Source organism: Ailuropoda melanoleuca, chromosome 5 (genome assembly GCF_002007445.2).
Source record: "Ailuropoda melanoleuca isolate Jingjing chromosome 5, ASM200744v2, whole genome shotgun sequence".
In the NCBI taxonomy this organism is placed as follows: Eukaryota; Metazoa; Chordata; class Mammalia; order Carnivora; family Ursidae; genus Ailuropoda; species Ailuropoda melanoleuca.
Window position 1 is genome coordinate 63,752,318 of NC_048222.1, and position 16,159 is coordinate 63,768,476.

Here is a 16,159-nt window from a genome sequence, read left to right on the forward strand (position 1 = left end):
CCTGAGATCATGACCTGAGCCGAAACCAAGAGTCGGATGCTTAACCGACTAAGCCACCCAGGCGCCCCTGAGATTTGTTTTTATTTTTTATTTTTATTATTTTTTTAATATTTTATTTATTTATTTGACAGAGATAGAGACAGCCAGCGAGAGAGGGAACACAAGCAGGGGGAGTGGGAGAGGAAGAAGCAGGCTCATAGCAGAGGAGCCTGATGTGGGGCTCGATCCCATAACGCCGGGATCATGCCCTGAGCCGAAGGCAGACGCTTAACCGCTGTGCCACCCAGGCGCCCCCTGAGATTTGTTTTTAAATGACAGTTGCAGGAGTTAGGAAATACACGAGGAAATGGGCCTTGTCACAAACTCCTGGTAGAAGCAGAGGCTGATTTACTGTGAGATATTACAGTTTAAGCTTCAGGACACCTCACTTTGGAGGGGCCTCCTTTGCACAGATGGCATGGAACACTGCTTCAGCCTGGGGGAACCCCTTGGCTTTGGAAGAGGTGGTCCTGGGGCTGTTCTTTAACCTCTAGTGAAACTGTGACCTTGGCCTTCATCCAGTGTTCAGATCCCATTGTTAACCCCAAGGAGAATGATCTGAACAAGACACTGTTCCAGCTTGACCTTGGATTCACAGCCGACAAGCCCTCCAGGAACTGGCATGGTGGGTGGCACCCAAACAGTAAGGCCCTGGCTGGCTGGACCATGGGAAACCATGTTTACTGAGATCAGTGAGCAATGCCTCGCCTGACAGGCATCTCTGGGGAAGTCACAGAGGTAGCAATGGGACACTTCCCAAAACGATCCATAAAAAAATGTATATTAAACATTTTCAGGGCACCTGGCTGGGTCAGTCAGAGGAGCCCAGTGGCTTTAGTGGATCTCAGGATCATGAGTTCAAGCCCGACGCTGGTGTAGATATTACTTAAATAATTTATAAGAAGGTATTTTCTTCCTATTTTTTCTACAGAAAGTACAATTGCAATATCATTATTGCTTGAAAAGGCCATCAAAGAATATGCAGCCCTCCATACCCACTAGAATAACTACAATTAAAAAGCCATCTGATAATAAGTATTGATGAGGATGTGGAGAAATCAGAATCATTCACTGCAGGAGGTAACATAAAATGTCACAGGTGCCTTGGAAAACAGTTGGGCAGTTCCTAAAAAAGTTCAACATAGAATTACTCTGATGGTTGGTTTTACTTATCAATTTGACTGGGCCACAGGGTACCCAGACACTTGGTCAAACATTGTTCTGGTGTTTCTATGAGGGTGTTTTTGGATGAGCTGAACATTTAAGTCAATAGGCTGAGGAAAGCAGACTACCCTCATTCAGTAGGTGGGCCTCCTTCAATCAATTGCAGGCCTGAATAGAACAAGTCTCACCCTCCCTCCAGTAAGAGAGAATTAGTCCTCACTGACTGCCTTTGAACTGGAATGTTGGCTTTCTCCTGCCTTCGGACTGGAAATGAAACATTCACTCTTCCTGCCAACTCCCAGGCCTAACTACACCATTGGCTCTCCTGGGTCCCCAGCTTGCTGGCACATCATGCAGTTCTTGGGACTTGTCAGCTTTCATAATCACATGGGCCAGTTATTCTAGATCTGTCTTGTCTATCTCTATGTTAATTATTAGATAGATAGACCTACTGGTTCTGTATCTCTGGAGAGCCTTGACTAATAATGTGACCTGGGAATTCCATTTCTCCATATAAACCCAAGAGAAATGAAACACATTCACACAAAACCTGTACACAAAGGCTCACAGCAGCATTATTCATAATAGCCAAGAAGTAGAAACAACTCAGGGTGCCTGGGTGTTTTAGTCTGTTAAGCGTCTGCCTTCAAGCTCAGGTCAGGATCCCAGGGTCCTGGAATCGACTCCCCACATCAGGCTCTCTGTTCAGCGGGGAGTCTGCTTCTCCCTCTCCCTCTGTCCCTTACCCCTGCTTGTGCTCTCCTTCTCTCTCAAATAAATAAATAAAATCTTTTTAAAAAAGAAAAAAAACAAATGTCCATCAACTGATGAATGGATAAATACTGTGTGTTCTGTCCATACAGTGCATTATTACCAGCAATAAAAAGGATTAAAGTACTGACATGTGCTACGACGTGGATGAAGTTTGAAAACGTTAAGTGAAAGATCCCAAATACCAAAGATCATATATTATATGATTGTGAAATGTCCAGAATAGGCAAATCGATAGTGACAGACAGTAGATTCAGTGGTTGCCTAGGGCTGGGGCATTGGGTGGTAACAGGTTAGGGATGTGAGGTTTCTTTTTGGGTTAATGAAAGTGTTCCAAAGTTGACTGTGGTGGTAGTTGCGTACCTCTGTGAGCCGCTGAATTATACAAGTTAAAGGGTGAACTGTGTGGTATGTGGATTACATTTCAATAAAGCTGTTGGGTGGGGAGAACAATACAGCCAAAAATGTAGGGGAAAAGTGTTAGTTTGAACAACATGAAATTGTTTATTAGCCATGTGTGACTTTTTTACCTATAAATATGGCAGTTTCATATGTTTCAAGCTATTGTTAATTTAAAATAATGTTATTTTACCATTTTTGAGATATTTTTCAGCTTTTTTATTCTAAATGTTCACTTTTGTACTTAATTTTATATTCTTTTTTTAAAAAAGATTTGAGAGAGGGCACACACATGTGCAAGCGGGGGAGTGGGGCAGAGGGAGAGAGAGAATCCTTAAGCAGACTCCCCACTGAGCACGGAGCCAGATTTGGGGGGGGTGGGGAGCTGGATCCCACGACTCTGAGATCATAACCCCAGCGGAAATCAAGAGTTGGGGTCAACCGATTGAGCCACCCAGATAACCCTGTATTCTTTTTTCTTAAAGATTCAGGTTTTCCCAAATTGGCTTAAGCTTTAGGCCTCACACACACAGATCGCAGGGTGGCCAATGTAGAGTGATAGAGCCTGATTTACATAGGACAGTTTGACCATATTTATCATAAATTGTAGAAATATCCACACCCTTTGACCCAGGCACTCTAGTTTTAGGGATCTATTTTCAGGGGATTGTCAAGTTTGCTGCAGAGCAGGTCCTCTCAGTTTTCATGCGCAAACAATCTCCTGAGTGGGGTTCTTATTAAAATGCAGACGGAGATTCAGTAGATGTGTGGAGGTCCCTAGATTTCCTCATTTCCAATTAGTTCCAGACAATGTGGAGGCTGCTGGTTCTCAGACCCCGAGTCTGAGTAGCCAGACTGCAGAGGACATTCTTTGGCTGTCTTGCTTGCATTTTCCCTTTCTGCATTTGTGCAAAAGCCACAGGGGTAGACCTTACCTCCCCCCACACCCTGCCACAATGACCTAGGCAAGGGTGGGCCAGAGGCCAGGCCCAAGGCAATCAGAGCCTAGTCCCCCTCCCTCCTGGCTATCTTGTCAAACATTGGCCAGAGGGAAACTGGCCCTGAGCCCTCTCTTCCACCCCCAGGGTGTGAACTTGAATTGTATTGACCAGGGGCTGAGGGTGAGGTGAGAAAAGAAGCAAAAAAAGCCCTGAGCCTTGCCGGAAGCTCCCTTTTAACTTTTGGGTTTTGTCAGTAAATCCTATTTGGCTTAATTAAGCCCACTTGAACTGGATTTTCTTTTGTATGCAATTAACCTAAGAGGTTCATAGCAGTATAATCAAACCTTGCAAAAGATTGGAAACAACCCTGATAGAAACTATAGGATTGGTTATGTGAATTTCTGTACATTGCTATGATGGAATATTAGGTAGCCGTCACAAAGCATATTTTCAAGAATATTTGATTACATAGGAAAAGCCTCACAATTTAATCTTAGGCGAAAAAGTAGGACACAAAGTAGGAAAGTGTGATCAGATGGGTCTTTTCACTTGCTTATGTATGTAATGCAGGTTTTTAAAAAATTTTTGTTTACTAATAAACTTTTTACATAGAAGTGATTTTAGGTTCACAGAGAAGTTGCAGAGGTGGTGCAGAGAGCTTCTGTAGCCCCCTCACTCAGTTCCCCTGGTTAGAAGGTAGGCTTTTAATAGAGTAGTAAGAGGGCAGACTAGAAGGAAGGAAGGTTTCCTGGATGGCGGAACTGTAAATGAATTTTTAATGCTTTCTACCATTCTATATTTTCTTTTTTTTTTTTAAGATTTTATTTATTTATTTGACAGAGAGAGACAGCCAGCGAGAGAGGGAACACAAGCAGGGGGAGTGGGAGAGGAAGAAGTAGGCTCCCAGCAGAGTAGGGAGCCCAATGCGGGGCTCGATCCCAGGACCCTGGGATCACGCCCTGGGCCGAAGGCAGACGCTTAACGACTGAGCCACCCAGGTGCCCCTACCATTCTGTATTTTCTAAACTTCCCACTGTGGTTATGTATTATTTGATATATAATTATTAATAAATGAAGTAAATCTTTCTTAGGGGAATTCAGGGGAAAAAAAAAAAACAACTCAAAAGCAAGAAGAAATACTTCCGAGAATAAAAGCTTTCTTACAAGGTGTCTCCCTGTTTCGATTTGGTTCACGTGATGAAGTAACATAGGACCCCCCACCCCTACACACATACAATAACATTTTCAAGGGGACTCTAGAGAAGCTGTACTTCAGGCAAAGGCATGGGCTGGCATTTCGCATACCTTGGGGAGCTAGTTTAAGCTAGATACGTCCTTTTTCATGCCTCAAGTTAGATTCCGAGCATTGATAGGGTCCCTGCTTCTTGGAAGGCTGATGTTCTGGTTTACCTGGGCGTCAGGCCAGCTTTTCCTCTGGGTGGGAAAGGGAGCCCCCTGCATGGCCCACCATCCAAATAAGTACTCTTAACTGCTCAGGGTTGTTTCTACCACTGCTTTATGCATGGGCCCCTTTTCTTTTTTCAAACCTGCATTGTATTTTATTATATATTTGATTCATTTACTTATGAATAAGTAATAAATTTATATCATTCAAAATCAGAAACATACAAAAGGGCGTAAGAAGAAAAAGTCTCTCTCCCATTCCATCCCCTGGCCTCCAGTTCCCCTCCTGGGAGGCAAACTGTGTTGACAGTTTCTGGTGATTCCTTCCAGACATATATCTATGCTTTTTAAAAGACATGATTATATTCATACTATGTACCTAACATTGTATGCTTTTTTTCTCTCTCTTAACATTATATGGTAATGTTAAGAGAGTACTGTATGGAAAGTAACAATAGTAAATATTCTTACTAAATATTCACAATGACTGCAAATATGCCATGGAAGGTGGTGAGCCATTTGGTTGTCCTACTGCTGGATGGTTAGGGTTTTCCCCCCCGAAAGTCCTCTTTTTCTCTCCAAACGAAACTACCGCCTGGGTTCAGCCAGCAATTGCATTTGGTTTGGACAGCGATTGGCCGTTGGCTCCCCTGGGACACAGGGCTCTGGGGTGAGGAGGAGGCCCAGGGCCCAGCCCAGAGGGACAAGCGGGTGGTCCCTGGCCTTCAGGGGCTGGTTGTGTGGTCCTGGCCAGCAGGGGAGATATATTTAGCTGGGTCAGAGGCTGCTGGCTCTGTCATGACCCAGGAGGACTGTGCTGTTGGTAAACAAGCCAGAATGGAGTGAATGGAGTGACTTCAGCCAGCCTGTCCTTCCTCCTTCCTCTCCCCCATCTTGCTGGCAGGGCAGGGCCTGAGAGAGGTGGAGGAGGCCCTGAGCAGGGAGTGGGCTCATACAGAGGGGCCTCCTGCAAGGCACCCAGCAGTGAAGCGGCCTGTCACTGCCCCAAGTTTGTTTCTGTCATTGCCTGCTTGCTTTTCTTCACCAGCCCTCCCCAACTCGGCAGAGCCTGGGCAGCCCAGGGCGCGCTCCCTTCCTCCTCTGCCTCCTTCCCCTTTCTCCCTTCGTCTCTCCACCTGGTCAGCCTGACTTGACCACCGTGCTCTGGGAAGTGGCAGAGTTTGTTTATGTAGTCATTCATCCAAGTCAACTCAATTATCTGCTTATTTGTCCAGCAACTGTTTTCTGAGAGCCTGAGATAAGCCTCTGTGCTGGGCACCAGGGACAGAGCAATGAACGGGAAGGTGCGAGCTCCGGACCCCATGCAGGTGACACTCTAGTGAGGTTGGAGGTAATCCAGTATCTAATTAGGTGTTGGTGAAAATAATAGTGTTAAATAGTAATAATAAGCAACAGTCACACAGTGCTTTCAAGTGTACAGTTTTTCACTGATAGCTCATCTAGTCCCAAGAATGTGAGAGGTAGTTATGATTATCAGTGTCACTTTAAAGATGAAGAAATTGCTGCTCAGAGATACTAAATAACCTGGCCAGGGACTCACAGGCGACTCACAGGGAGCCTGGCTCTTGAACCTAGTCTCTCTGACCCCAAGCCCGTGTCTCTCCTGAAAAAGGGGAGCCACTGGAACTGGACAAGAACTGGCAGCTCTTCATTTTCCATTTGCGAGGATGGAGCGAGAGAGAGGAAGAGTGCCTCGCCTGAGACACAGCTTAAAACCGGAACCGGAACCTCCGGATCCCAGGTCAGTGCTCGCTCTTTGCCTCTGAACAACCGTTGGATGCCCCGACTGGGCCCGGTGGATGCAGGGTGGGGAGTGTCATAGTCAGTCTGTCTCCTTCCCTCCCCGGCACCCCTCCACAGCTTAGGCCCACTGCCGCATAGACCCTCTTACGGGGAGACAGCCCAGAGTGTTCTCCCCAACCCCCATCTTCCCCTCACCAGTGCCTGCCTCTCCGAGGTTTTCATTTAGCAAATGTAATGTGAGCACCTACTGTGGGCAGGCTCTGCCGGAAGCTGGGAGGCAGACAAGAAACACGGTGCTATCAAAGCAGCAGGACAGGGGCGCCTGGCTGGCTCAATCAGTAGAGCCTATGACTTTTTTTTTTTTAAAGATTTTATTTTTTTGACAGAAAGCGAGAGAGGGAACACAAGCAGGGGGAGTGGGAGAGGAAGAAGCAGGCTCACAGCGGAGGAGCCTGATGTGGGGCTCGATCCCATAATGCCGGGCTCACGCCCTGAGCCAAAGGCAGACGCCCAACCGCTGTGCCACCCAGGCGCCCCGAGCCTATGACTCTTGATCTTGGGGTTGTAGTTCGAGCCTCATGTTGGATGTAGAGATTACTTAAAAAGTTTTAAAAAGGCTGCAGGAGAAAAGCACAGGTATGAGAGACACATGAGAGGGTCCCAAAGTCAGGCTTCCCAGAGAAGGTGACCTCTCAACTGAGCCCTGAAGTTCGAGTCACGAATTAGCCAGGCCATAGCTGGCAGGGCGGGGACTACCAGGGCGAGAGACTGGAGGGTGCAGGACAGGGTAAGAAAGCCCCCCACATGTCACAGGCGTGTTGCAGGCTCCTGTCAGGTCAGCTCCCGTCTGTTTGGCGTGTGCATGCCTCTCAGGGCTGCAGGTGTCCTGTGAGCAGGAACTGGGTCTCCCTTCCTCTGGAAACCCCCCATGGGCGAGGGCCTACTCCTGTGGGCAGATGACTCACACCCCACGTAAGCAGCTTGTCATCAGCTTTTACCCCCAAGGACTCACCGTCCCTCCCAGCCAGAGCCACTGGCATGTGTGACACTCCTCATGTTCTGCACCCTCCTGACCTGGCACAAATGTGACGAGACCCAGGAGGGGCTGTGCCAGGCTGGAGGCTTCGAGTGCGGTGGGGGAAAGCCACCGTCGCCCTTCCCCCCACCCCACCCCCCATCACCAGTCCCCTCCGGCTGTGCCTGGGAAGGCCAAGCTCCCTCTCCTGTGTCCTGTGGGGACAGGAAGCAGCACCCCATGAGGGAGGCACAAACAGCCCTCTGGCTTAGTGCCCAGAGCGGGAGGGGAAGCAAGGGCATAGATGGTGCCCCTTACTCTGCATGCCAAAGGGTAGCCTTTCTCCTCGTGTATGTTTAGGACGACCTGGCCTCTCCCAGACAGACTAAGGGGGAAGAGTGTCCAGCCCAGGATGGCAGCCACCAGTGTGGGTCGGTCCTGACCCAGTCAGGTATGTGCTGGGGCTGCCCATGCCTGGCTGGTCTGACCTTGCCCTTGTGATGCCCTGTCCCACATTCCTGGGCTGTGCACATAAATATTCAGATTGAATATTAGCAAGGGGAGGGAGCTTGGCACTTTTCCTTGGCTACGACTGAGGTTTTCATGTGGTCTTTCCTTCCAAAGGGACGTGTGACATTGCTTTCAGAAGAGTGTCTCTAAATTAAACTCCCTTCCCCTTAGGTTCCCTGAGTTCCTCTGCAGCCCCAGAGCTGTGGTATGGACTGGGATGCACGCAGTTCCTGCCTTGGGGTGTTGGGGGGGCGGGGCTCACTTTAGTGGGGCAGACCTGCAAAGGGATCACACCAATATGACCTGTTGGGTGCAAAACAGAGATGGGACGGGAGCCTGAGGAGGGGCATCGCCATCGGGGTCAGCAGCAGCTTCTGGAGGCCTGCTGCTGGCACTGAGCTCTGAAGGATATCAGAGGCATGAGCAAAGTGGTCAGGCAAGGACAGCAGTGGGAGCAAAAGCTTGGTAGCCAGAAATTGCATGAGGTGGGTTAGACATGGGGCTGGCACTAAGGCTGCAGGGACATTTATCCTGAGGGCCAGACAAGAGCTACTGAAGTTTGTCAGCGCAGAAGGTTGTAGCCAGAGGTGCATTTGATATTATGGAAAATGAATATGCAGGGAGAAAATGGGAAGGTGGATCTGTTTGGGCACATGACAACCGTGCGGGGAAGGGGGGCACATGTCAGGGCAGTGGCAGTCGGGCGGACATAGGAAGCCATTAGATCCCAGACCGTGGGAAGGTTGGAAGCTTGGGTGAAAGGGAAGCGTTCACTGGACTTTACCTTACTGATGAGCCAGTGGTCCAGGGAGGGGCAGGATCCAGAACAAAGCCAAGGAGGGACTGAAGCTCCAGGGGAAGGAGCAGAGCATGAGGGGTGAGTGTGCAGTGCCAGGTCCAGCACTAAGGAAGAGGGTGTGTGGGTGCAGATGGCTCCCTCTCCCTCTAGGAGGGGAAGGGCCAGTGACCAGGGAGCAGCTCTGTGGCAGAGCCTTCAGAACCTGTCAAGTGCTCTCTCACACCCCAGGAAGTGCCCAGGCTGAGGGTCTAAACCAGGAAGAGCAGGCCTGGTAGGGACTCTGCAAGGGCAAACCAGGAAAGGGCAGAGCAGAGTGGCCTCCCAGGGCCTGGGCTAGGGGTGAGGGTCCAGAGATAGGACGAGGAGAACAGAGGGAAGGCTGATCGGGGCTTGGGTCAGCCTCCTCTGACAGCCGTCCAGTAAAGCAGAACCGCTCAGCCCCAGTTTCCACAGTCACATGCAATTTACTGTCCAAACCTGGATGCTTCTGAGAGAGAGAGTAATAATTATTCCAGGACAGCAGGATTAAAGTAGGCCTGTCCTGGGCACAGTGGGATGTGTGGTCACCTTAGCCATACCGAATGAGGCTGGTCCTTGTGCTAGGACTCTGGCCTGCAGGGACACTCTCCCTGTGACTGTTGCCTCACCTAATCTAGCCCTGGCCACTGAAGCTGGGTTCACACCCTGGAGCACCCCAACCTTCCTCAGAGCCAGGCCTGTGGAAAGCGGGGTACATCTCCCCACACCCTCTGCTTTTTGGATGACTGACATGGGTACCACAGTGTCTTCAGGGAATTAACAGCCTCCAGAGGAATGTGGTCCTTCCTGGGGCCCAGTGGGGGGCAACCCAGAGAAACCCTAGGAGCCTGCCCACCCTAGAAGGGTACAGAGGCCAGAGTGGGGTCACCCATATTCCCCTACACTATCCATGCCCCCCACCTTGGCAAAACCCTGGGATCCCTAGTCTCCTCCCTTCCCGTTGCCTCCCAATTCCAAGGGGCTGCCATGAGGTGTCCTCACATTCCCAGTTCCTGGTTCTGGCTCCGTCCTCCCCAGCCCCTGCCTGAAACACTGCAACAGGCGCCCTCCAGGTCTCGCAGCCTTCAAACCGTCTTCCCTGCCACAACACGTAAACCCAAGCCTGAACACAACACTCCAAGTAGACAAAACAAAAAGAACAAAAACAAAGACCCTCCGTGGGAGAAAAAACACATGAAAAAACAAAAACATCACTACAGAACTCCACTTCCCCACAAGACAGTCTAACACTTCCTCTATGAACTGACTCCAAAGTAGCTCTCAGCCTTGTCCCCAACACTGGGCTGCTTACTAGCCTGCTACTCTGTGTCCTTTACCCCTTTGTCGGTGCCGGTGCCGCTGTCTGCTGGGTTCCTGCGGCTTCTTTAAGGCCCTCCCAGACCTGACACTTCTGCCCCAACCCCGGAGCTCCAGCTGCCCCTACCCCAGACCAGGTGTGCCTTCCATCTCCCACAGGGGGAGGGTGGCCTACTGCAGACTCAGTAGCGGTTGAACTGGCTGATCTTCCTACTCCTGCTTCTCCAGAAGCGTGCCCTGAGGGATGGACAGGATGATTTCCGAGTTCCCTGTTAACTCTGAAATCCGTAATGCTGCAGCCTAGGGCTAGCCACTTAGCCATCACTATTTGAATCCCACCAGCAAAAACGAAAAAAAATTTTTTTTAATGCTGCTATACCAGAAGTCTGAAGACATGGTCCAGGGACCCCTGGGGGTCTCCAAAACCCTCTCAGGGGGCCTGCGAGGTCAAAACTATTTTCATAGTAAAACTAAGAGGTTATTTGCCTTTTTGCTGTCATTTCCTTCCAAGTGTGTACAGTGGAGTTTTCCAGAACTATATGATAGGTGGATTTGCAACAGATGAATGCAGAAACAAATGAGAACCCAGCTGCTTTCATCAAGCCAGACATTAAAAACACAAAACAATGCCATTCTCCTTACAAAACTTCAGAAAATAGAATCATTTTTCTTTAAAAATATGTTAACATGTAATAGATTTTTGTTTTTAATTTAATAAATACATTTTAAACTTCTCCATTTTAATCTCAAATACAGTAAAATGTTGCCAATTGTTATGTTCCGTGTAAATAACAACTCCTGGGGTCTTCAGTTTTTAATTTGTAAAGGGGTCCTGAGACTCCTATGCCCTCTTCAAACCCTGGTCAACCCTCTGCTTCTCTCTCAGCAGCTAGTTTCTTGAGAGTGATCTCCTTCCCCTCCTACAGGCTCCCCAGTTCTGACTTGTGGCTTCCGGCCACTCTTCCTGAAATTGCTCGCACTGCAGCCACAGAGGACCCCCTAGCATTTCATGCAATGGACGCTCCTGTGTCCGTATTTCCTTGGCCATTCAGCAGCATGACCCTGGTTCTCCTCCTCCCTCTCCAGCTGCCTGTTCTTTCCAATTCTTGCTTCACTCAGGCCACTAGGGCTGGGCACCTCAGGGCTGGGCCTGGGCCCCCTTTTCTCTCCACTTCCAAGATTTTAAATACTGTCTCCATGTATATGGCCCTCAAATCTCTAACTCCAGCCCTTATTTCTCTCCTGAATTGCAGACCCACATCCCCAACTCTCCTTGAACATTCGTGTGGATGCCTCTGCCCCACACAGAAACCCCCAGCTCACACACTCACACAGGGCCCATCTCTCCCCCTGCCCTTCCAACCCTACAGCTGTACCAGCAACCCTGGCCCTCTAGCCCTCCCTCCCTCTGCCCCTCAGCCAGCCACACCAACCCCTGCCAGCGTCAGGCCCTGAATGACTCTCAGATCCATCCCTCCCCATTCCCACTGCCACACCTCCACTCAGGCCGCGTTCACCTCTCCCCAGCCTGTCTTTGGCCTTCCTGTTCCAACCTGACACAGAAGCCAGGGTTCCTCTCAAGCAGTCTCTTCCCTGCTCAGAATCCGCAGGCGGCCACCATGGACCCAGGTGGAATGCCACCTCCACAGCGCAGCACAGATGACCAGGCCCAGACAGCGGGATGTGGTCCTGCCCCCTGTCCAGTCCCACTTCCCACCCCCCACACCACTCTGTCCCCTCTGTCCCAGCTGGTCCGACCTCACTTTCCACCCTAGCACAGGCTGTTCCCTGCCTGTGTTCACCAGAGACCCCTTCTCAAGTTCAGGGTTCAGCCTCATCATTCCTTCCCTCAGGAAGTCTTCCCTGACTGCCCCTCTAAGCGGAGTGCCCTCTTCTCCTCCCATCACAGCACACTGCATGCTAAATGGTCACCATTCAAAAAATAGAAAAGAAAAGAAAAAAGAAGAGAGAAAGTCACCATTCAGAGTTTCTAGGCTGAGTTCCCTAAGGAGGGAGATTGCTTCACTGCTGTATCCCCAGTGCCCAGGTCAGTGCCTGGCATATAGCAATTTAGTAAATAGTTCAACGAATGGCTTGAAGAATGTGAGCCCATGTACGGCTGGCAAGCAGCCCTTCCCACCCGTACTCAGCAGACAGTAGGGCTCTGCTGTGAGCACCCGATTGGCTGTCTGGCCCTGCCCTGGCTCAGGAGGCCGCTGCCCAAGCCGCCTCCTGCCACGTTGCCCTCATGAGCTCCCAGAACTTGGCTGAACTCCACACTAACTCCATCAATGGCAAGACACGAGGTCACCAACACACCAGGCACAACGGCTGCCCAACTGGTCAGAGCTGACCCCACTGGGGACATCCAGACCAATCCAGGGCACCAGCCACAGAGCAGCAACCAGACCAACCACACAGTGTCCCAGTGTAAACTGATGCTCAGAGGGCTGAGGAGTTTTCTGGAGGTCACTGGGCCAAGGAGGGATGTTTCTGTGGTGGAGCCAGGCTCTTCTGCTATGAAAAAGCTGTCACATGGGCCCTGTACCTATTCTGCGGGTCCAGGAATAAGCAGCTGAGCCCACTGAGGGGCCATTCTGAGATGCTGGGGGCTGGGCTTTGCACTTGGGGATGGGGGTGGGGGTTTGGGGGAGCAGCAGCCAGGGGCAGGCAGAGAGTAAACTAGTAGCCCGGAGGGCACCCTGGCAATTCATTCCATAGTGAACAAGAGTCCTGGCAGGTGAGGTTAACCGAGAAGGCACAGCCGACACCACAGCCCCAGAAGGCAACAGTTAGCAAGCACCTGAATCTCAAAATCAAAAGGCCACTCTTGGCCTCAAAATCAAAAGGCCCTCCAAAAGGCCACATGTCTCTGCTGTCAGCATTGTTGAAGTCATCACCACCGTCCTCTAACCCACATGCTCCTTGAGCAGGAAGCCAGGGGTCTCCTCTCACAGGTCAGCAAGAGGCGGCGGCTAGAGGAAGACCTGGTCTGACCTCCAAGCCTGCCAGCCTCCTGGGGACAGCTGAGAGGAGACGTAGAGTACCAGGTCTGTGGTAAGTACACTGCGGATGGGGCTGCCAAGTAGAGCCACACAGGCGAATTCTGCATACCTCGGAGCATTTTTTGCCTGCACTAAGACGGGAAAGGTGCCCGTGGAGTGGTGCAGCCCGGCTGGCAGCCCTGCCTGCTCGGCTGCCCCCTCCCTGCGAGAGGGATGGAGAGAAAGAGGGAGCCCTTGCCCCTCCCACGTGCCTTCCAAGGCTTCACCACGTCACTTGCCCCAACAGCCCATCTGAAGAAAGAACCACATTCTAGCACAACACAGATAGTAAGAGATCAGTTTATGGATTAACAGTATGGGACAGACTGGGAAGGTACCAGGGCCCATAGTGATGAGCTTCCCAGGAACAGACCGAAAGACAGACAAGCAAACAGAGAGACAGACAGACAGACAGGGAAACAGCCAAATGGCTAAGAGGCTCAGGCCCAGCCTCAGCAGCTGTGCCCGGGCTCCAGATCCAGTTCTGCCCTGGGAACCTGGGGGGTGGGGGTTGGTGAGCAGGACCCACAGGTGCCTCAGTTCTCATAAGGCTCCCTTCTCCTCACTCCCTCCTGTCCCTTCTCAGCAGGCTGGGACTTTTCACATATGGTCTATTTCCAGGGCTGAAGAGTGGTTGGTCTGGGGGTGGGGAGACAGAGGCCTGGGTGGTATGGGGTTAGTAGCAGCACTGGGGGGAATCGGGTCAGGCACCAGGTGCCTGAGGTGGGGCACCGCTCAGCAGGGCCCCTATGTCCAGGGCAGGCCCCCCACCCTGCCCACCACACCAACATGGTGCAATAAATAGTTTCAAGTAATAAGTCAGCGTCAGGCAGGAGAGCTGGAAGCTGGTGGGACAGGCAGAGACTTAGGGAGAGAAGCTCCCAGCCCCCCACCAAGTCCTTTCAGCGGGCTCCAGTTGTATCAAGTCCACTGTGGGCACAGGAGTGGGGACCTGGCCCCATGTCTACGTGGACACTCCCTGCAGGGGCTCAGCCCCTCAGACCAGTGCCAAAGCCTGCTCGGTGGGGCAGAAGCAGGGCAGCATGGTGCCCACAGCGTCCACAATGGCTGCCAGGTGCTCGTCCTGTGCCTGGGGCCCACAGAGCTGCATGAAGTCCGCCAGGCGCAACAAGTACTCGAGGTTGTGGCCAGAGAAGCCTCGGCAGGCCAGGATCTGTGTTGCAATGGCCTCCTCAGGCGCAGGGCCCAGGTAACCAGGATTCTGGGGGGTGGCCACATAAGCCAGTGCCTTGAGTGGTTGGTCAGGGGTATCTTGGGGGTAGAAGGTGACTTCCTTGGTATCATAGCCGCCAAGCACCGCTTCCCGCACGTTCAGGTACTTCAGGGCCTCGCTCACCTGCTCTCCTCGAACCTGGTATGCCACACCCCAAGTGCAGCCCTAGGAGGAAACATGGACATTGGGGTCACCCCAAACAGTTCCTAGCTAGTCCCACCCCAGGTCTGTGCTCTAGAAGGAAAGTGGGCAGAAGACTGATGAATCATCTAGTAGGAATGTACTAGGCTCCTTCTCCCTTTCTTAACAAGGTTTGACAAGGTGGTCTGGCTGCAAGGCCAAGAGAATTCCTACTCTGAGAGTGGTTTGGGAACCAGTGGCATCATCTATACAATTAAGAGGAATGGGAGTTTCAGGCCACCCTCCAACCCTACACTAAATCAAAATCTACATTTTAAGAAGATCCTCAGGTGTTTCTAGTGAGAGGCACCAAGCTAGACCACCCTCCCCGCCGCCTGAGAGGCATCTAATCTAGCCTACAGCCAAGGACCCATGAGTTCTGTCTGCACCCCTCCCTGCTAGGCCCTGGGGGGGTCTCTCTCTTGACCTGGGCACTTACCTCACGATCTTCAAGGAGGGTCACGACCCGGCCAGGCTGAGGAGGAAGACAGATTTTGAAAAAGACAAGTTAGAAATCAGCTGTCACCAGTACCAGAGGAAACCCTTATTAACCCTGCTGGTCCAGGCCTCAGAGAGCCCCAATCACCCAGGGGGGAGTGGAGAGAGTGATGCATGGCTGCAGGAGAAACAGATCCATGGCAGTGGCCCAAACTGATAATCAGAAATATTCATCAACACGGTGATCCATAGGACCACACATTCCAGCCATCACAGGGAAATACTGGGCACAGAAATTTAAGCCACAACCCCCAGGCGCAGGTTTATACACTTGCCCCACCAGCAGGGAGTCACCCTCTGCCCAGTCCCGGACCTTCTAGGCACTAGTGCCCACTACCCTGCCCCCACCCCCTTCATTCCCCTGGGCATGGGCAGACGCTCACCATCTTGTCGCTGCCCCGATGGAAGGTGTCTCCCTGCCAGAAGCGGCGGCTGTAACCGCGCACGAAGCCCACACGGCTGTCGCTGTAGGCGAAGTCGGGCCTCCACACCAGGGATCCGTACCCGAAAATCCACAGCGCTTGGGGATCGCCGCCATCCCGGGGATGCTGCGCGTGTGACGAGAGGGGTGGCGAGGGGGGTGGCGAGGGGGCCGGTGAGAGGGGCAGCGAGGCGGGCGGGGTGTTCTGGGCTGTGGACTCCTGCTTCATGGTGCCGGGCACAGGGACGGGCCCGGCGGCCTCCGAGACTGGTCTCCGGCGCGGGCACGGAAGGACCGACGGACGCGCACACCTGGCCTGGCACCGCTCGGTCGCTCCAGCTGTGCGGCCCTGGCGGAGGCGCCTTTTAAACCCTCCGGCCGGGAAGGTCCCCGTCCACCGCTCCATATGCCGCGGTGATTGGGGCGGGGCAAAACCCCTTTTGACCAGTCACCTTCGCGTTTTGCTTCCCGGTTAACCGCGCCGCCCTCTGAGTGGGTAACTGAGCGGCCCGCCCCAGGCCCAGCGCGCCCGCTGATTGGCTCGGCTCCACCTCCGTAGCAAATCTGGCAGGAGTGATGCAACCGCGGGGGAGGTTTCCCCAGCTCCGGCATGCAGCAAGGGCACATCGGATTGCGTCAGG

At 52.0% G+C, this 16,159-nt stretch overlaps 1 protein-coding gene across 1 annotated transcript; it reads right to left on the bottom strand.

Annotated features, from left to right (window-relative positions):
* Positions 1 to 10,621: 10,621 nt before the first annotated feature.
* Positions 10,622 to 15,941, bottom strand: CHAC1 (ChaC glutathione specific gamma-glutamylcyclotransferase 1). The gene is made up of 3 exons (XM_002913258.4): positions 15,481 to 15,941; positions 15,039 to 15,074; positions 10,622 to 14,584 (listed from the first exon to the last, which is right to left on the bottom strand). Exons 1-3 carry the CDS (start codon positions 15,922 to 15,924, stop codon positions 14,183 to 14,185), a joined length of 882 nt encoding a protein of 293 aa, XP_002913304.3. The 5' UTR covers positions 15,925 to 15,941; the 3' UTR covers positions 10,622 to 14,182.
* Between the last annotated feature and the right edge of the window lie 218 nt (positions 15,942 to 16,159).